Source organism: Nerophis ophidion, linkage group LG21 (genome assembly GCF_033978795.1).
Source record: "Nerophis ophidion isolate RoL-2023_Sa linkage group LG21, RoL_Noph_v1.0, whole genome shotgun sequence".
NCBI classification, from domain to species: domain Eukaryota; kingdom Metazoa; phylum Chordata; class Actinopteri; order Syngnathiformes; family Syngnathidae; genus Nerophis; species Nerophis ophidion.
In genome coordinates, this window is record NC_084631.1 from 42656350 (window position 1) to 42677757 (window position 21408).

Here is a 21408-nt window from a genome sequence, read left to right on the forward strand (position 1 = left end):
GAAAACTTTTCATCCGTGCAGACTGGACTAGTGGGCAGCCAACGATGGAGTCAGCTCTCTTGGCGCGGTGTATGCGGGGATGGTGCTTTTGTCTTGTTTGTCCGTGCAATTTTATGTGTTTAAAAAACACTTTAAGACCAATGTCTTGAAAAAATAGATCACTCTTGAATTAACATTGTAGTTAATACTATGATTAATGTTAATTAAAAATTAAACATGAGATATAAATAATAATAGAAGTACAATTGTTTGTATATATTGTATATATAATTAGTGCAAAGGTCTATATGTACACAGGGATATTTCACATGCCTGTACTGTGTATAAAATTGAACTACGTTCATGTTGTTTATAATGTGTATTTATAATAAGTTGTGCAAAGGACTTTTTATAACTTTCGGAAGTTTATTTTGTACTTGAAATTGTTTATAGGGTTAGGCGCAATAAGTGTTTAACTTCAGCCTAAACCCTTTCGGTCTGTAACATTTTTTATTTTCAATCTATGAATGTACAACTGTTTTTTTTGCTTTGTTGACCATTGACCGAAGAACAATAAACTTGAAACTTAAAACTATTGCTCATTTGTTTTTTTTTTCTTGTGTTTTACTGTTGTAGCTGTATGTAGAAATGGCGTTTCTCAAGTGGCAGCTTGTTGCTATTTTAACATCTCATATGTCCGTTGTGTTGTTATTTTTGTCCACCTACAGTATATCCCCAACACGATATTCAGGAGGAACAGTGTGGTTTTCGTCCTGGTCGTGGAACTGTGGACCAGCTCTATACTCTGGGCAGGGTTCTTGAGGGTGCATGGGAGTTTGCCCAACCAGTCTACATGTGCTTTGTGGACTTGGAGAAGGCATTGGACCGTGTCCCTCGGGAAGTCCTGTGGGGAGTGCTCAGAGAGTATGGGGTATCGGACTGTCTGATTGTGGCGGTCCGCTCCCTGTATGATCAGTGCCAGACCTTGGTCCGCATTGCCGGCAGTAAGTCGAACACATTTCCAGTGAGGGTTGGACTCCGCCAAGGCTGTCCTTTGTCACCCATTCTGTTCATAACTTTTATGGACAGAATTTCTAGGCGCAGTCAAGGCGTTGAGGGGTTCCGGTTTGGTGACCGCAGGATTAGGTCTCTGCTTTTTGCAGATGATGTGGTCCTGATGGCTTCATCTGACCGGGATCTTCAGCTCTCGCTGGATCGGTTGGCAGCCGAGTGTGAAGCGACCGGAATGAGAATCAGTACCTCCAAGTCCGAGTCCATGGTTCTCGCCCGGAAAAGGGTGGAGTGCCATCTCCGGGTTGGGGAGGAGACCCTGCCCCAAGTGGAGGAGTTCAAGTACCTAGGAGTCTTGGGAACAGTGGATCGTGAGATCGACAGGCGGATCGGTGCGGCGTCTTCAGTAATGTGGACGTTGTACCGATCCGTTGTGGTGAAGAAGGAGCTGAGCCGGAAGGCAAAGCTCTCAATTTACCGGTCGATCTACGTTCCCATCCTCACCTACGGTCATGAGCTTTGGGTCATGACCGAAAGGATAAGATCAAGGGTACAAGCGGCCCAAATGAGTTTGGGTCTCTCCCTTAGAGATAGGGTGAGAAGCTCTGCCATCCGGGAGGAACTCAAAGTAAAGCCGCTGCTCCTCCACATGGAGAGGAGCCAGATGAGGTGGTTCGGGCATCTGGTCAGGATGCCACCCGAACGCCTCCCTAGGGAGGTGTTTAGGGCACGTCCAACCGGTAGGAGGCCACGGGGAAGACCCAGGACACGTTGGGAAGACTATGTCTCCCGGCTGGCCTGGGAACGCCTCGGGATCCCCCGGGAAGAGCTAGACGAAGTGGCTGGGGAGAGGGAAGTCTGGGTTTCCCTGCTTAGGCTGTTGCCCCCGCGACCCGACCTCGGATAAGCGGAAGATGATGGGTGGATGGATGTTTTTTTTTCTTGTGTTTTACTGTTGTAGCTGTATGTAGAAATGGTGTTTCTGAAGTGGCAGCTTGTTGCTATTTTAACATCTCATATGTCCGTTATGTTGTTTCATGTTTCTCCCTTGTTTTCCAGTGTTTTACCTTACTTTTGTCCACCTACAGTATATCCCCAACACGATATAGGTAGACAAATATATTTTGACAAAATAACATTTATCTTTCCATCTATGTATAACACTTTTTAGCCTTTAGAAACAAAACACCGAGCCTATTATGCAAAATGATGCTGCAAGATTCATTAAGAAATGAGTTTTTTCTGGATCTATTCAGCAATCAGCCTGAGGAAGGTTATTCCATTCAGTTGATGCGACATGTTCTTGTTTCTACACACGTCTGTCCCTTGCAGCTACGCCGCAGCTTAGCAGCGAGTATTATGGTGCAGCCATATGAGGTCTAAGCCGCCTATGTTTGAACGTGATTAAGTGGGTTTAGTTTGGAGTCAAAACAAATTGAAAGAGGCCAAAAGGAGTTCCCACAATGCCAGACAAATCTCTCTACATTTTGCAGCAGATCACAGGGTTTTGTGTTTTTTTTTTTCTTCCTCCCTCCTTTTTTATATTTGGTGTGTGTGATGACATTCACACACCGGTGCACCATTGGTGAAGCGTTTTATTTCAGCCGGGAAGGATGGGGGATGTGGAGATCACGCACGCACGGAACGTCTTATTCAAATTCAACCATGTGACCACCTTCCTTTTAAAATGAGAGGATATTTAAGGAGTAAGACCTCCAAAGTTCAGCGGAGCAATAATAATGTGATTAGCTTAGCGGTGTCAAATTGCAAGCAGCGTCACCATAACAACCACATCCGCAGCCTCCATTTAGGAAGTGATGTTCCTTATCTCCTTTATTCAGGGCCTCCATTATTTCCGGGCTAATTAAAAGAGTGGAATAGTATCATTTAAATGACCTCACGAGCGCAGATAAACATGCGCGGCCGCTTGTGTTTACCCTGTCAGTCAAGCGCGTCGGCGGCAAAACACACATGATGCTCGCTTATTATTCATGGCGGCAGCCGTCAGAGAATAAGCAGTTTGAACTTGAAAAGTACTCGAGTAGAAACGCTAAACAGGGAGGTCAGATTTGCACTTTTTGGGGGGGAATACAAAGAGAGCGAGCTAAAATCCTGGAGAAGAAATAGCAGTTCCTGCGTGTGGTTAAACTGAATGCTCCACTTCATTGAATAGTGGAGTTTGCACAAATGATGTGTGCACTACACTACATGGCCACTTTCTACTGTTGTAATTAGGGACTCTTAAAGACTTTCACATTCGGCGGAACTTCTACATTTCAACACATTTTCCCTACATGATAATTGCATTATTTTGACCTCAATATCTTCTATGGTCAAATACATTCATTCCAGCTGATCAATCCCATAAACCAGGGGTGCCCATTACGTCGATCACGAGCTACCAGTCGACCGCGGAGGGTGTGTCAGTCGATCTCCAGCCAGGCTTTAAAAAAAAATAGAACTAAAAATTAGTGATCATCAATCTTCACCAAGACGTCACTTAAATGACATTCACGGTACCGGAGGGTCTTGTGAGATGACGCTGGCTGCTGCAAGATCATTATTATGAAAATATGACCGAGAGGAAGGCGAGAAATTTTTTTTATTTCAACAGACTCTCGCGCCGTACCTTCCGTCAAAACTCTAAAGGCCGACTGCACATTTCCTATCTTCACAATAAAAGCCCTGCTTCATGTTGCCTGCGCTAACTAAATACAGAGTCTCGGAAAACTGGCGTGCACAAGCGATCCCTCAGAAAGCTGGCGTGCACATCACTTGTGCACGCCAGCTTTTATTGTGAAGGGCTTTTATTGTGAAGATAGGAAATCTGCAGTCGGCCTTTAGAGTTTTGACGGGAGGGACGGCGCGAGAGTCTGTTGAAATAAAAAGTGTTTCTCGCCTTCCTCTCGGTCATTTTTTCATAATAATGAACTGGCAGCAGCCAGCGTCATCTCACAAGACCCTCGGGTGCCGTGAATGTCAATCAAGCAAGCTACGGAATTTGCCGCCAATGTTTTTCTTGTAAAGTGTATGGAAGCTGGATGAATTAGATGCCAAAAACCAACCACTTTCATGTGGTATTGTACAGAAAGGACAACTTTTTTTCCTCCTCCATTTGAAAATGTGGGCGTTATCATCATTACTGTCACATTCAAATCAATGCAAGTCATCAGAATCAGGTAATACACCAACTTATATTCTTGTCTTCGTGAAAGAAAGACATCTATATGTGTTACACATGCTTGTATTATCATTAAACACATTTAACTTGTTTACAAAAATGTCTCTTTCATAAATAAATAAATATAAATGATATATATAAATGAGGTAGATCCCCTCGAGTTGGTCAATTGAAAAGTAGCTCGCCTGCAGAAAAAGTGTGGGCACCCCTGCTCTAGTGTCTTCAAAATAGCCACCCTTTGCCCTGATCACTGCTTTGCACACTCTTGGCATTCTCTACATGAGATTCAAGAGGTAGTTACCTGAGATGGTGATCACTTCACAGGTGTCATAGTTTTGATGTGACAATCTATAATGTAAATAGTTATGAAAATAAAGAAAACGCATTGAAATGAGAAGGTGTGTCCAAACTTTTGGCCTGTACTATACATACATATACATATATATATATATATATATATATATATATATATATATATATATATATATATTAGGGCTGGGCAACGATTAAAAATTTTAATCGAAGTTAATCGCACTATCCATCCATCCATCCATCTTCTACCGCTTATTCCCTTTAGGGGTTGCGGGGGGCGCTGGCGCCTATCTCAGCTACAATCGGGCTGGACAAGTCGCCACCTCCACCTCGCACTATTTCTCTGATTAATTGCGATTAACTGCATTGTATACGCAAAGCCCAATAATGAATTCAAAAGTAGTGTGTAGTGCACCTTTATTGGAATATTCTCCCACATGAACAAAAGCGCCAAAACATTTGTTGTGCAAACACAATTTAAATCAGTCCTTGTTAAACAGTAGCAGTTAAATAGCATATTTTATGAAAATCAACTCAAAAAATGTAAATACAAACATTTAAGCTTATTGCCACTGCCAGGGTATTTAAGTTATCCTGTTTGTTATGGAAAATAAATATAATCTACATACAAATCTCTGAGCCACAATCATAACATCTGAACAGGCAATTTCTGAGGTAACAGCAGAAACATTTTTTTTATCAGGGTCTTATGTTTAAAAAACCTATGTTATAGGTAGTGGGCTGTTTTAGGGAATTTTTGATCAAATTATCCGTAGTAGCAATATTAATAATGTTGTGTTTATTCTGTGTAGTGCACTTAAAATAATTATGACCATATCTAGGAATTGATAGGATGGGAATTTTCCGATTGTTTGCTTGGTGCTTTGATAAACTGAAGGCATATACATGGTACTATATTGTGATGTTATGAGCCAGGGAAATAAAGAACTACCCTACCCAGCATGCAACAGGAGTGACGAGCATGCGCGGTAGCCCGGTATAGGTTGTGTGTCGCCATGACGGCATCTTGTATGTTGTGATATGCACGCTCTGAAAGCAAACGTTAAGAACTCAGCCAACACTCCTGGTCTGCATTATTCATAAATAGACAGACAACACATATACTCCGCTGCTTCACAGGCCGCTGGATGTAGCCGGCAAAGTATTCCCATGCTAGCTAGCCGGTCTAGCAAGCACGCCTCATTCAGTCCAAAACGGCCCGATCTATCCACATCCAGAATTGTCTGGCGGTCGTAAGTGATCCCGGAGTGACCACGCTGTAAGCCAGCCAAGACATTTGCAGAATTGTCTGGTATTTTTGCCAAATGTTCCATCTTTACCAAGAGCCCCTCCACGCCGGGCGACGCCATCTTGTTAAGAAAAGGCGTTAACAAAATAAAAGCATGTAAACAACATACGCAAATGTGCGATAAAATAATTGTCGGCATTAATAATTGATGAGTTAACTCATAATTAACGCATTAATTTACCCCTAATATATATATATATATATATATATATATATATATATATATATATATATATATTAGGGGTGTAATGGTACACAAAAATTTCGGCTCGGTACGTACCTCGGTTCAGAGGTCACGGTTCGGTTCATTTTCGGTACAGCAAGAAAACAACATAATATACATTTTTGGGTTATTTATGTACCTAATTTGCAAAATCTTCCACCAAAAATATTTTTCTTAGTGGAATATTTGATGTGAAGTAATGGGAACCTTGGATAGGTCAATAATTCATAATAACATTGATTTTGATTCAATATTATGTTTCGAGCAATGACAGTTTGAAAGAAAAACAATAGTTTGGTTTTATTAGTCAACGTTGCAACTTTTTCTAAATTACATTTAACCTTTTTATTTCACTTTTGTTTATTTTAATAGTATTTTTAGAATGTGCCATGGGTCTTTAAAACAGTGGTTCTCAAATGGGGGTACGTGTACCCCTGGGGGTACTTGAAGGTATGCCAAGGGGTACTTGAGATTTTTAAAAAAATATTCTAAAAATAGCAACAATTCAAAAATCCTTTCTAAATATATTTATTGAATAATGCTTCAACAAAATATGAATGTAAGTTCATAAACTGTGAAAAGAAATGCAACAATGCAATATTCAGTGTTGACAGCTCGATTTTTTGTGGACATGTTCCATAAATATTGATGTTAAAGATATATTTTTTTGTGAAGAAATGTTTAGAATTAAGTTCAGATGGATCTCTATTACAATCCCCAAAGAGGGCACATTAAGTTGATGATTACTTCTATGTGGAGAAATCTGCATTTAGAATTGAATCACGTGTTTATTTTTCAAGTTGTTTGTTATTTTATATCTTTTTTTCCAAATAGTTCAAATAAAAATGACATTAACCCTGAACGTACATTGAAAATTCACGCAACTTTAACTTAAAATGCCAGACATTTGAGGCATTTAAGAAACTCCACCCGGACAGCCCGGCAAAAGAGGAACATATCCCGTGAAAAGAGGAGGTATGGTCTGTCTATCGTAGTCCAGTCGCTGCTAGCATGCCGTGTGTCGCCTCGGTGTGCGTTGTTTACACAACGTGCGGTGCGCTACTTAATATGTCCGTGTGGAAACTCGTTCGGTACACCTTTGAATTGAACCGAAACGGTTCAATACAAATACATGTAACATTACGTAACATTATATTATATATATATATATATATATATATATATATGTATTGTTGTTGATGCACTCAGTTATTGGATACTTTCTAATACTCTTCTGCCTCAGAGACTTAGTAGTTGTCAATCAATCAATCAATCAATGTTTACTTATATAGCCCTAAATCACTAGTGTCTCAAAGGGCTGCACAAACCACCACGACATCCTCGGTAGGCCCACATAAGTAGCCACATACTTAACTAAAATAGCTACATATTTAGCTAAAATAGATACATTTTTAGCTGATATAAAAATTTTTAGTTGAAATAGCAAAAACATTTCTGAAATACCTACATTTTTCGATGACAGCTACATTTTTAGCCGAAATAGAGACAATTACACCTGAAATAGCCAGATATTTAGCTGAAATAGCCGCATATTTAGCTAAAATAGCTACATTTTTTAGTTGTAAGTAATATGCAACTATAATTATTTGTTACTTGTGCTGTTTGTTCAATGATTATTAACTACTGTATGTCCAGCTTGTGTGCTTCACTGTTGTGGTTCTCAACCTTTTTTCAGTGATGTACCCCCTGTGAACATTTTTTTAATTCAAGTACCCCCTAATCAGAGCAAAGCATTTTTGTTTGAAAAAGAGAGATAAAGAAGTAAAATACAGCACTATGTCATCAGTTTCTGATTTATTAAAAACGGATAACAGTGCAAAATATTGCTCATTTGTAGTGGTCTTTCTTCAACTATTTGGAAAAAAGATATAAATATAAGTAAAACCTTGTTGAAAAATAAACAAGTGATTCAATTCTAAATGCAGATTTCTCCACATAGAAGTAATCATCAACTTAAAGTGCCCTCTTTGGGGATTGTAATAGAGATCCATCTGAACTTAATTCTAAACATTTCTTCACAAAAAAAGAAATCTTTAACATCAATATTTATGAAACATGTCCACAAAAAAAATCTAGCTGTCAACACTGAATATTGCATTGTTGCATTTCTTTTCACACTTTATGAACTTACATTCATATTTTGTTGAAGTATTATTCAATAAATACATTTATAAAGGATTTTTGAATTGTTGCTATATTTAGAATATTTAAAAAAAATCTCACGTACCCCTTGGCATACCTTCAAGTACCCCCATTTGAGAACCACTGACCTAGAGCATGTTTACCTTGAGTAAACAAGAAGAAAAGAGCAACCTTGACGATGATAAGTAGGAACCTTCATCCTCCAGGACGTGTGTCCTCATTGTGTCGTGTTTTTAGACACATTTACTAGGATAATTCTGGGAAATCCCTTCTCTTTCTATTGTGTTGCTAGTGTTTTAGTGAGTTAAATAGTACCTGATAGTCGGAGGGGTGTGTCCACGGGTGTGTTGACGCCAGTGTCTCAGCTTTTCTCCGGTAAGAACTGACTTTTTAACCACAATTTTCTCACCGAAACCATGTTCTCTTGATCCATAGTAAAGTTTCACCTCCAGGGATTTTAAACAAGGAATCACCGTGTGTTTGTGTGGCTAAAGGCTAAAGCTTCCCAACTCCATCTTTCTTCTTTGACGTCTCCAATATTAATTGAACAAATTGCAAAAGATTCAGCGACACAGATGTCCGGAATACTGTGTAATTATGCCGTTAAAGCAGACGACTTTGAGCTGTGTGTGTGTGCAGCGCTCACACTTCCTAAAAACCCGTGACGTCTTGCGTACACGTCATCATTACACGACGTTTTGAAGACGAAACTCCCGGGAAATTTGAAATTGTGATTTAGTCAACTAAAAAGGCCGTATTGGCATGTGTGAAGTGAAGTGGATTATATTTATATAGCGCTTTTCTCTAGTGACTCAAAGCGCTTTACATAGTGAAAGCCAATATCTAAGTTACATTTAAAGCAGTGTGGGTGGCACTGGGAGCAGGTGGGTCAAGTGTCTTGCCCAAGGACACAACGGCAGTGACTAGGATGGCGGAAGGAAGCGGGAATCGAACCTGCCTCCATGTTGGACTGACACATGTGCTGCTTTACCAACACAGCAGAAGAACATTCCTTGTGCTCTAAAAGGTTTGTTGAGCACATATTCTAAGATCTGCTGACTCCGGCCGGGTATTTCCAGTGTGAGCGTTTGAAGACTTGAGACTCACCGTCGTTGAGGTCCTGCAGCAGACTCTCCTGGCCCGAGAAGTCCAGTTTGACATGGATGTCCACCACCAGCGAGACCGCTTGGCCGGGCTTGAGGGGCATTTGAGAGAAGGCGTCCTCCAGACTCCAGCGCAGGAAGTCCCCAAACACTTTCTCTGCACACAAACAAAACAACACTTGTCACACATCCATCCAGCCATCCATTTTCTACCGCTTATTCCCTTTTGGGGGCGCTGGCGCCTATCTTAGCTATAATCGGTGTGACAGCAACATTTTGTGTAAAGGCATATCTCAATCTGTTATCACAATCATCTACTCATGTTTGTGTATCCGTGTAACCACATCTGCGTGTGTCACCCATGTTTGTGTATCTGTGTAACCACATCTGCGTGTGTCACCCATGTTTGTGTATCTGTGTAACCACATCTGCGTGTGTCACCCATGTTTGTGTGTCTGTGTAACCACATCTGCGTGTGTCACCCATGTTTGTGTGTCTGTGTAACCACATCTGCGTGTGTCACCCATGTTTGTGTATCTGTGTAACCACATCTGCGTGTGTCACTCATGTTTGTGTATCTGTGTAACCACATCTGGGTGTGTCACCCATGTTTGTGTATCTGTGTAACCACATCTGCGTGTGTCACTCATGTTTGTGTATCTGTGTAACCACATCTGCGTGTGTCACCCATGTTTGTGTATCTGTGTAACCACATCTGCGTGTGTCACCCATGTTTGTGTATCTGTGTAACCACATCTGTGTGTGCCACGCATGTTTGTGTATCTGTGTAACCACATCTGCGTGTGTCACCCATGTTTGTGTATCTGTGTAACCACATCTGTGTGTGTCACCCATGTTTGTGTATCTGTGTAACCACATCTGTGTGTGTCACTCATGTTTGTGTATCTGTGTAACCACATCTGCGTGTGTCACCCATGTTTGTGTATCTGTGTAACCACATCTGTGTGTGTCACCCATGTTTGTGTATCTGTGTAACCACATCTGTGTGTGTCACCCATGTTTGTGTATCTGTGTAACCACATCTGCGTGTGTCACCCATGTTTGTGTATCTGTGTAACCACATCTGCGTGTGTCACCCATGTTTGTGTATCTGTGTAACCACATCTGCGTGTGTCACCTATGTTTGTGTATCTGTGTAACCACATCTGCGCGTGTCACTCATGTTTGTGTATCCGTGTAACCACATCTGCGTGTGTCACTCATGTTTGTGTATCTGTGTAACCACATCTGTGTGTGTCACTCATGTTTGTGTATCTGTGTAACCACATCTGCGTGTGCCACTCATGTTTGTGTATTTGTGTAACCACATCTGAGTGTGTCACTCATGTTTGTGTATCTGTGTAACCACATCTGTGTGTGTCACTCATGTTTGTGTATCCGTGTAACCACATCTGCGTGTGTCACTCATGTTTGTGTATCTGTGTAACCACATCTGCGTGTGTCAGTCATGTTTGTGTATCTGTGTAACCACATCTGTGTGTGTCACTCATGTTTGGGTATCTGTGTAACCACATCTGCGTGTGTCACTCATGTTTGTGTATCTGTGTAACCACATCTGTGTGTGTCACTCATGTTTGTGTATCTGTGTGAGTCACTCATGTTTGTGTATCTGTGTAACCACATCTGCATGTCACTCATGTTTGTGTATCTGTGTAACCACATCTGCGTGTGTCACTCATGTTTGTGTATCTGTGTAACCACATCTGCGTGTGTCACTCATGTTTGTGTATCTGTGTAACCACATCTGCGTGTGCCACTCATGTTTGTGTATTTGTGTAACCACATCTGAGTGTGTCACTCATGTTTGTGTATCTGTGTAACCACATCTGCGTGTGTCACCCATGTTTGTGTATCTGTGTAACCACATCTGCGTGTGTCACCCATGTTTGTGTATCTGTGTAACCACATCTGCGTGTGTCACCCATGTTTGTGTATCTGTGTAACCACATCTGTGTGTGTCACCCATGTTTGTGTATCTGTGTAACCACATCTGCGTGTGTCACTCATGTTTGTATATCTGTGTAACCACATCTGCGTGTGTCCCTAGTATCATTTGTCTGTGGGGAAAAGAAAATTAATGTCCATATTTTGATGGGGAAAAAAAGGGAATATTTTACAAATTGGACATGTTCTAATCGCTGCACACACACAGGTGGGGAGCAGGTGGGCAAAGTGTCTTGCCCAAGGACACAACGGCAGTGACTGGGACGGCGGAAGCGGGTATCGAACCCGGAACCCTCAAGTTGCTGGCACGGCCACTCTACCAACCGAGCTACATGTATATTGCTTTATGGCAAAAACTGTCAATAATTATGTACTTTACATGTCATTTATTGGGTTTTTATATTCTTTTGAATACAATCTCAAGAATTCTCTAGAAAAAAAACAAGTGAAAATAAAGTGTTTTAGGAAGTCACATCAAAGTTTTACTATCTTTGTCTGACTGCTCACCCACAGACACACTTCAAGCGAAATATCTTGTGCACGGAATAATTTGGTTCACAAATTGTTGACTTTGATTGCACAAAATCCTCGAAATTGCCAGAAGTGCAGCGGCACTGAGACCGACTAGAGTGGACGCCTTCTTTAGTTCCGTAAACACTGCAGCTCATGCATGCGGGTCGGATTGCATTCACATTAGAAATCACATTTGTCATTTGTAATGTACACGGCTACTAAAAAGATCGAACTTGACAAAAATAAATCCCGATCGGACACCCCACCCTGCAGTGTGAACATGGTCCATGTCAGGGGTCACCAAATCTAAAAATAGCTAAAATAGCAGCTGTGGAGAGGCGGAGCCGACGGGCCAACAGAAAGGCAAGATGGCGGGGATGGCGAGCGAGCGGCGAGGGCCGGCCTGCCGGGAGCGACACCACAAACAAGATCAGGTGTGTGGATCGCGCGCCTGTACACGATTAACGTATCTCCTCTCGCTGTATAAAAGGGGAAAAGGAGGAGAGAACGGGGCTGGTGATGGTGTGGAGCGAGAAAAACACATACGACGACGAAGACGGAGACAAGAAGAGGCGGACTGAAGTACGTGCTGCTGAAAAGCAGACGGTGGAGCGAGCAGCAGAGGGAGACGGGAGACGCAGCGGAAGAGCGACCCGACCGCAGACAAGTTGGTGTGGGAAAATAAAGCAAGTCAAACATGCTTGAAGTCATGTCCTTCCTTGGTGGTCCATGGAACCCGCAAGACGACAGCGTGAGTCCATTACAGCAGCACTTACCAGTGAGCTGCCTCTATTTTTTTTTAAATTGTATTTATTTACTAGCAAGCTTTGCTCGACATTTTTAATTCTAAGAGAGACAAAACTCAAATAGAATTTGAAAATCCAAGAAAATATTTTAAAGGTCTACTGAAAGCCACTACTAGCCACCACGCAGTCTGATAGTTTATATATCAATGATGAAATATTAACATTGCAACACATGCCAATATGGCCGCTTTAGTTTACTAAATTACAATTTCAAATTTCCCGAGAGTTTCGTCTTCAAAACGTCGTGTAATGATGACGTGTACGCAAGACGTCACAGGTTTTTAGGAAGTGTGAGCGCTGCACACACACACAGCTAAAAGTCGTCTGCTTTAACGGCATAATTACACAGTATTCTGGACATCTGTGTTGCTGAATCTTTTGCAATTTGTTCAATTAATAATGGAGAAGTCAAAGTAGAAAGATGGAGTTGGGAAGCTTTAGCCGTTAGCCACACAAACACACGGTGATTCCTTGTTTAAAATTCTCGGAGGTGAAAATTTCCTATGGATCAAGAGAACATGGATCCCGACCAGCAGGTTTCGGTGAGAAAATTGTGGTTAAAAAGTCAGTTCTTACTGGAGAAACGCTGAGCTTGTTCCGTCCATGCAGCTGTCGTCAACTCCCCTGAGACACTGGCGTCAACACACCTGTGGACAAACCCTTCCGACTATCAGGTACTATTTAACTCACTAAAACACTAGCAACACAATAGAAAGATAAGGGATTTCCCAGAATTATCCTAGTAAATGTGTCTAAAAACATCAGAATCCGTCCCAATGCAATCGTGTTTTTTTTTTTCTAGTCCGTCGCTATCAATATCCTCAAACACGAATCTTTCATCCTCGCTCAAATTAATGGGGAAAATCGTCGCTTTCTCGGTCCGAATCGCTCTGGCTGCTGGTGGCCATGATTGTAAACAATGTTCAGATGTGAGGAGCTCCACAACCCGTGACGTCACGCGCACATCGTCTGCTACTTCCGGCACAGGCAAGGCTTTTTTATCAGCACCAAAAGTTGCAAACTTTATCGTGGATGTTCTCTACTAAATCCTTTCAGCAAAAATATGGCAATATGGCGAAATGATGAAGTATGACACATAGAATGGACCTGCTATCCCCGTTTAGATAAGAACATCTCATTTCAGTAGGCCTTTAAATGCATGTTCCTTTTCAATAAATGTTGATATTTGGAGATTCCAAGCGTAGTAATGTCAAAGCACAAGCTGTTAGGTGGCGTCAGTCAGCTCAGGCAATGAATGATGCTAAGGATGTCCCGATCCGATATTGATATCGGAAATCGGTCCGATATTAGCCAAAAAAGTGAATATCGGATTTTATCGGACTGAATCTAAAAACTCCGATATAAGCGCTCCGATATAAGCTGTCCTTTTGCCGCCGCTGGTTTGATCACACTCCAACACAGTAGGTGGCGGCAATGCCCCGTAATTAACGTTGGTGGTGGCCGCGGAAGAAGAGCGTCTCTGATCCAGCACGCACAGCCCACGTGATCACAACAACGACAACGCGTGTGCTCAGCAAAGTGTAGTGATGTCGGCTGTGTGGAAGTATTTTAACTCACAGCATACCGAAATGCTTATCTTCTTAAAAAAAAATCTCCACATTATGCTTTCACTGCAGAAAGTGGAGAAGGAGGAGGAGGAGTAGTAAGGGTAGTCAGCACTGACTGATTATTATTTGTTTTATGCTCTTGTTATTAGAGTGATATGTTTATTGTGTTTACACTATTCTTCAGTGAAGACTAAGAGTAATTACTACATTGTTTTGGGCATAGTCAGTCAGTGAAACTGGAGCTGTGAACTCTTAATTTAGAGCAGTTGGACAGTGGACAATATTGTGTTGTTTTTGTGTTTTTTGTCCCTGCCCACAGTTGTTTCCAACATATGCTGACAATAAAAAAATAACTGAAGTGAACTTGAATTGTTTGCACTTTAAAACGTTTTTTGTTTTTTTTATTGGATTTATTTAGGTTATTTTTCAGGGTCTTCTAATTTATTTTTAATTTATTCTTTTCAATTGTATAATTATGTTGGTGTTAGTGGTTATTTTGCACTTTAAATATAACATTTTGTTTTTATTGGATTTGTTGAGGTAATACTCCTTTGTTGAAGGTTAAAATTTATGTAACCAATTGGTTAATAATAAATGAGTCAGTTTTTCCTATACCTACTATTGCTGATTATTGTTTTCTGTTTTAACACTACAACATCAGTAACAGTAACATCACTTTATCAAGCCTTTTCTAACATTCTACAAAACAAAATAAGGAATAAATATATGTATGATTCGTGCCTATATCGTATCGTATTGATATCGGTATCGGCAAATACTCAAGGCTACAATATCGGTATCGTATCGGAAGTGAAAAAGTTATTAGAGTGATATGTTTATTGCGTTTACACTATTCTTCAGTGAAGACTAAGAGTAATCACTACATTGTTTTGGGCATAGTCAGTCAGTGAAACTGGAGCTGTGAACTCTTAATTTAGAGCAGTTGGACAGTGGACAATATTGTGTTGTTTTTGTGGTTTTTGTCCCTGCCCACAGTTGTTTCCAACATATGCTGACAGTAAAAAAAATAACTGAAGTGAACTTGAATTGTTTGCACTTTAAAACGTTTTTTTTTTTTTTATTGGATTTATTTAGGTTATTTTTCAGGGTCTTCTAATTTATTTTTAATTTATTCTTTTCAATTGTATAATTATGTTGGTGTTAGTGGTTATTTTGCACTTTAAATATAACATTTTGTTTTTATTGGATTTGTTGAGGTAATACTCTTATGTTGAAGGTTAAAATTTATGTAACCAATTGGTTAATAATAAATGAGTCAGTTTTTCCTATACCTACTCTTGCTGACTATTGTTTTCTGTTTTAACACTACAACATCAGTAACAGTAACATCACTTTATCAAGCCTTTTCTAACATTCTACAAAACAAAATAAGGAATAAATATATGTATGATTCGTGCCTATATCGTATCGTATTGATATCGGTATCGGCAAATACTCAAGGCTACAATATCGGTATCGTATCGGAAGTGAAAAAGTTATTAGAGTGATATGTTTATTGCGTTTACACTATTCTTCAGTGAAGACTAAGAGTAATTACTACATTGTTTTGGGCATAGTCAGTCAGTAAAACTGGAGCTGTGAACTCTTAATTTAGAGCAGTTGGACAGTGGACAATATTGTGTTGTTTTTGTGGTTTTTGTCCCTGCCCACAGTTGTTTCCAACATATGCTGACAGTAAAAAAAATAACTGAAGTGAACTTGAATTGTTTGCACTTTAAAACGTTTTTTGTTTTTTTTATTGGATTTATTTAGGTTATTTTTCAGGGTCTTCTAATTTATTTTTAATTTATTCTTTTCAATTGTATAATTATGTTGGTGTTAGTGGTTATTTTGCACTTTAAATAAAACATTTTGTTTTTATTGGATTTGTTGAGGTAATACTCCTTTGTTGAAGGTTAAAATTTATGTAACCAATTGGTTAATAATAAATGAGTCAGTTTTTCCTATACCTACTATTGCTGACTATTGTTTTCTGTTTTAACACTGCAACATCAGTAACAGTAACATCACTTTATCAAGCCTTTTCTAACATTCTACAAAACAAAATAAGGAATAAATATATGTATGATTCGTGCCTATATCGTATCGTATTGATATCGGTATCGGCAAATACTCAAGGCTACAATATCGGTATCGTATCGGAAGTGAAAAAGTTATTAGAGTGATATGTTTATTGCGTTTACACTATTCTTCAGTGAAGACTAAGAGTAATCACTACATTGTTTTGGGCATAGTCAGTCAGTGAAACTGGAGCTGTGAACTCTTAATTTAGAGCAGTTGGACAGTGGACAATATTGTGTTGTTTTTGTGGTTTTTGTCCCTGCCCACAGTTGTTTCCAACATATGCTGACAGTAAAAAAAATAACTGAAGTGAACTTGAATTGTTTGCACTTTAAAACGTTTTTTTTTTTTTTATTGGATTTATTTAGGTTATTTTTCAGGATCTTCTAATTTATTTTTAATTTATTCTTTTCAATTGTATAATTATGTTGGTGTTAGTGGTTATTTTGCACTTTAAATATAACATTTTGTTTTTATTGGATTTGTTGAGGTAATACTCTTATGTTGAAGGTTAAAATTTATGTAACCAATTGGTTAATAATAAATGAGTCAGTTTTTCCTATACCTACTCTTGCTGACTATTGTTTTCTGTTTTAACACTACAACATCAGTAACAGTAACATCACTTTATCAAGCCTTTTCTAACATTCTACAAAACAAAATAAGGAATAAATATATGTATGATTCGTGCCTATATCGTATTGATATCGGTATCGGCAAATACTCAAGGCTACAATATCGGTATCGTATCGGAAGTGAAAAAGTTATTAGAGTGATATGTTTATTGCGTTTACACTATTCTTCAGTGAAGACTAAGAGTAATTACTACATTGTTTTGGGCATAGTCAGTCAGTGAAACTGGAGCTGTGAACTCTTAATTTAGAGCAGTTGGACAGTGGACAATATTGTGTTGTTTTTGTGGTTTTTGTCCCTGCCCACAGTTGTTTCCAACATATGCTGACAGTAAAAAAAATAACTGAAGTGAACTTGAATTGTTTGCACTTTAAAACGTTTTTCTGTTTTTTTTATTGGATTTATTTAGGTTATTTTTCAGGGTCTTCTAATTTATTTTTAATGTATTCTTTTCAATTGCATAATTATGTTGGTGTTAGTGGTTATTTTGCACTTTAAATAAAACATTTTGTTTTTATTGGATTTGTTGAGGTAATACTCCTTTGTTGAAGGTAAAAATTTATGTAACCAATTGGTTAATAATAAATGAGTCAGTTTTTCCTATACCTACTATTGCTGACTATTGTTTTCTGTTTTAACACTGCAACATCAGTAACAGTAACATCACTTTATCAAGCCGTTTCTAACATTCTACAAAACAAAATAAGGAATAAATATATGTATGATTCGTGCCTATATCGTATCGTATTGATATCGGTATCGGCAAATACTCAAGGCTACAATATCGGTATCGTATCGGAAGTGAAAAAGTTATTAGAGTGATATGTTTATTGCGTTTACACTATTCTTCAGTGAAGACTAAGAGTAATTACTACATTGTTTTGGGCATAGTCAGTCAGTGAAACTGGAGCTGTGAACTCTTAATTTAGAGCAGTTGGACAGTGGACAATATTGTGTTGTTTTTGTGGTTTTTGTCCCTGCCCACAGTTGTTTCCAACATATGCTGACAGTAAAAAAATAACTGAAGTGAACTTGAATTGTTTGCCCTTTAAAACGTTTTTTGTTTTTTTTATTGGATTTATTTAGGTTATTTTTCAGGGTCTTCTAATTTATTTTTAATTTATTCTTTTCAATTGTATAATTATGTTGGTGTTAGTGGTTATTTTGCACTTTAAATATAACATTTCGTTTTTATTGGATTTGTTGAGGTAATACTCTTATGTTGAAGGTTAAAATTTATGTAACCAATTGGTTAATAATAAATGAGTCAGTTTTTCCTATACCTACTCTTGCTGACTATTGTTTTCTGTTTTAACACTACAACATCAGTAACAGTAACATCACTTTATCAAGCCTTTTCTAACATTCTACAAAACAAAATAAGGAATAAATATATGTATGATTCGTGCCTATATCGTATCGTATTGATATCGGTATCGGCAAATACTCAAGGCTACAATATCGGTATCGTATCGGAAGTGAAAAAGTTATTAGAGTGATATGTTTATTGCGTTTACACTATTCTTCAGTGAAGACTAAGAGTAATTGCTACATTGTTTTGGGCATAGTCAGTCAGTGAAACTGGAGCTGTGAACTCTTAATTTAGAGCAGTTGGACAGTGGACAATATTGTGTTGTTTTTGTGGTTTTTGTCCCTGCCCACAGTTGTTTCCAACATATGCTGACAGTAAAAAAAATAACTGAAGTGAACTTGAATTGTTTGCACTTTAAAATGTTTTTTGTTTTTTTTATTGGATTTATTTAGGTTATTTTTCAGGGTCTTCTAATTTATTTTTAATTTATTCTTTTCAATTGTATAATTATGTTGGTGTTAGTGGTTATTTTGCACTTTAAATATAACATTTTGTTTTTATTGGATTTGTTGAGGTAATACTCTTATGTTGAAGGTTAAAATTTATGTAACCAATTGGTTAATAATAAATGAGTCAGTTTTTCCTATACCTACTCTTGCTGACTATTGTTTTCTGTTTTAACACTACAACATCAGTAACAGTAACATCACTTTATCAAGCCTTTTCTAACATTCTACAAAACAAAATAAGGAATAAATATATGTATGATTCGTGCCTATATCGTATCGTATTGATATCGGTATCGGCAAATACTCAAGGCTACAATATCGGTATCGTATCGGAAGTGAAAAAGTTATTAGAGTGATATGTTTATTGCGTTTACACTATTCTTCAGTGAAGACTAAGAGTAATTACTACAATGTTTTGGGCATAGTCAGTCAGTGAAACTGGAGCTGTGAACTCTTAATTTAGAGCAGTTGGACAGTGGACAATATTGTGTTGTTTTTGTGGTTTTTGTCCCTGCCCACAGTTGTTTCCAACATATGCTGACAGTAAAAAAAATAACTGAAGTGAACTTGAATTGTTTGCACTTTAAAACGTTTTTTGTTTTTTTTACTGGATTTATTTAGGTTATTTTTCAGGGTCTTCTAATTTATTTTTAATTTATTCTTTTCAATTGTATAATTATGTTGGTGTTAGTGGTTATTTTGCACTTTAAATATAACATTTTGTTTTTATTGGATTTGTTGAGGTAATACTCCTTTGTTGAAGGTTAAAATTTATGTAACCAATTGGTTAATAATAAATGAGTCAGTTTTTCCTATACCTACTATTGCTGATTATTGTTTTCTGTTTTAACACTACAACATCAGTAACAGTAACATCACTTTATCAAGCCTTTTCTAACATTCTACAAAACAAAATAAGGAATAAATATATGTATGATTCATGCCTATATCGTATCGTATTGATATCGGTATCGGCAAATACTCAAGGCTACAATATCGGTATCGTATTGGAAGTGAAAAAGTTATTAGAGTGATATGTTTATTGCGTTTACACTATTCTTCAGTGAAGACTAAGAGTAATTACTGCATTGTTTTGGGCATAGTCAGTCAGTGAAACTGGAGCTGTGAACTCTTAATTTAGAGCAGTTGGACAGTGGACAATATTGTGTTGTTTTTGTGGTTTTTGTCCCTGCCCACAGTTGTTTCCAACATATGCTGACAGTAAAAAAATAACTGAAGTGAACTTGAATTGTTTGCACTTTAAAACGTTTTTTGTTTTTTTTATTTGATTTATTTAGGTTATTTTTCAGGGTCTTCTAATTTATTTTTAATTTATTCTTTTCAATTGTATAATTATGTTGGTGTTAGTGGTTATTTTGCACTTTAAATATAACATTTTGTTTTTATTGGATTTGTTGAGGTAATACTCCTTTGTTGAAGGTTAAAATTTATGTAACCAATTGGTTAATAATAAATGAGTCAGTTTTTCCTATACCTACTATTGCTGACTATTTTTTTCTGTTTTAACACTACAACATCAGTAACAGTAACATCACTTTATCAAGCCGTTTCTAACATTCTACAAAACAAAATAAGGAATAAATATATGTATGATTCGTGCCTATATCGTATCGTATTGATATCGGTATCGGCAAATACTCAAGGTTTACAATATCGGTATCGTATCGGAAGTGAAAAAGTTATTAGAGTGATATGTTTATTGCGTTTACACTATTCTTCAGTGAAGACTAAGAGTAATTACTACATTGTTTTGGGCATAGTCAGTCAGTGAAACTGGAGCTGTGAATTAATTTAGAGCAGTTGGACAGTGGACAATATTGTGTTGTTTTTGTGGTTTTTGTCCCTGCCCACAGTTGTTTCCAACATATGCTGACAGTAAAAAAATAACTGAAGTGAACTTGAATTGTTTGCACTTTAAAACGTTTTTTTGTTTTTTTTATTGGATTTATTTAGGTGATTTTTCAGGGTCTTCTAATTTATTTTTAATTTATTCTTTTCAATTGTATAATTATGTTGGTGTTAGTGGTTATTTTGCACTTTAAATATAACATTTTGTTTTTATTGGATTTGTTGAGGTAATACTCCTTTGCTGAAGGTTAAAATGTATGTAACCAATTGGTTAATAATAAATGAGTCAGTTTTTCCTATACCTACTATTGCTGACTATTGTTTTCTGTTTTAACACTACAACATCAGTAACAGTAACATCACTTTATCAAGCCTTTTCTAACATTCTACAAAACAAAATAAGGAATAAATATATGCATGATTCGTGCCTATATCGTATCGTATTGATATCGGTATCGGCAAATACTCAAGGCTACAATATCGGTATCGTATCGGAAGTGAAAAAGTTGTATCGGGACATCCCTAAATGATGCATCACCTGAATCCTGCTCAGGATCGCAGCAACAGGCCAACAGATTTGAGAAATGCCTGCCAGTTCACATCGGAGAGCCAAAGCCTTTTTAATGGCATCGCATTTCCTCACAACAGCAGCCAACTCTACATATTCATAAAGGCAGTGAATTCAAGGGAGAAATTGGGGAGCTGAGAGAGAAATAGGAGTGCAGAGTCACTGAGGTGAGTCACGGATGACGTTATTCTCACTGAAGCCTGCGCACAAACTGGCAGCGACAATGACTTTACTCAAATCCATCTTTGATGGCTGCTTTCATCTTTTTATTTTTTACTTCTCAGGCTTAGAAAGTGCAATTT

General features: G+C 38.1%; 1 protein-coding gene across 2 annotated transcripts in view; it reads right to left on the reverse strand.

Moving 5' to 3' along the window:
- trappc9 (trafficking protein particle complex subunit 9) overlaps positions 1 to 21408 on the reverse strand; it is a 320599-nt gene that overhangs the window by 200151 nt on the left and 99040 nt on the right. For both annotated transcript variants that reach the window (XM_061882643.1, XM_061882642.1), the window contains one exon: positions 9286 to 9438. In XM_061882643.1, the coding sequence (XP_061738627.1) occupies positions 9286 to 9438 (153 nt within the window). The remainder of the gene's footprint in view (positions 1 to 9285; positions 9439 to 21408) is intronic.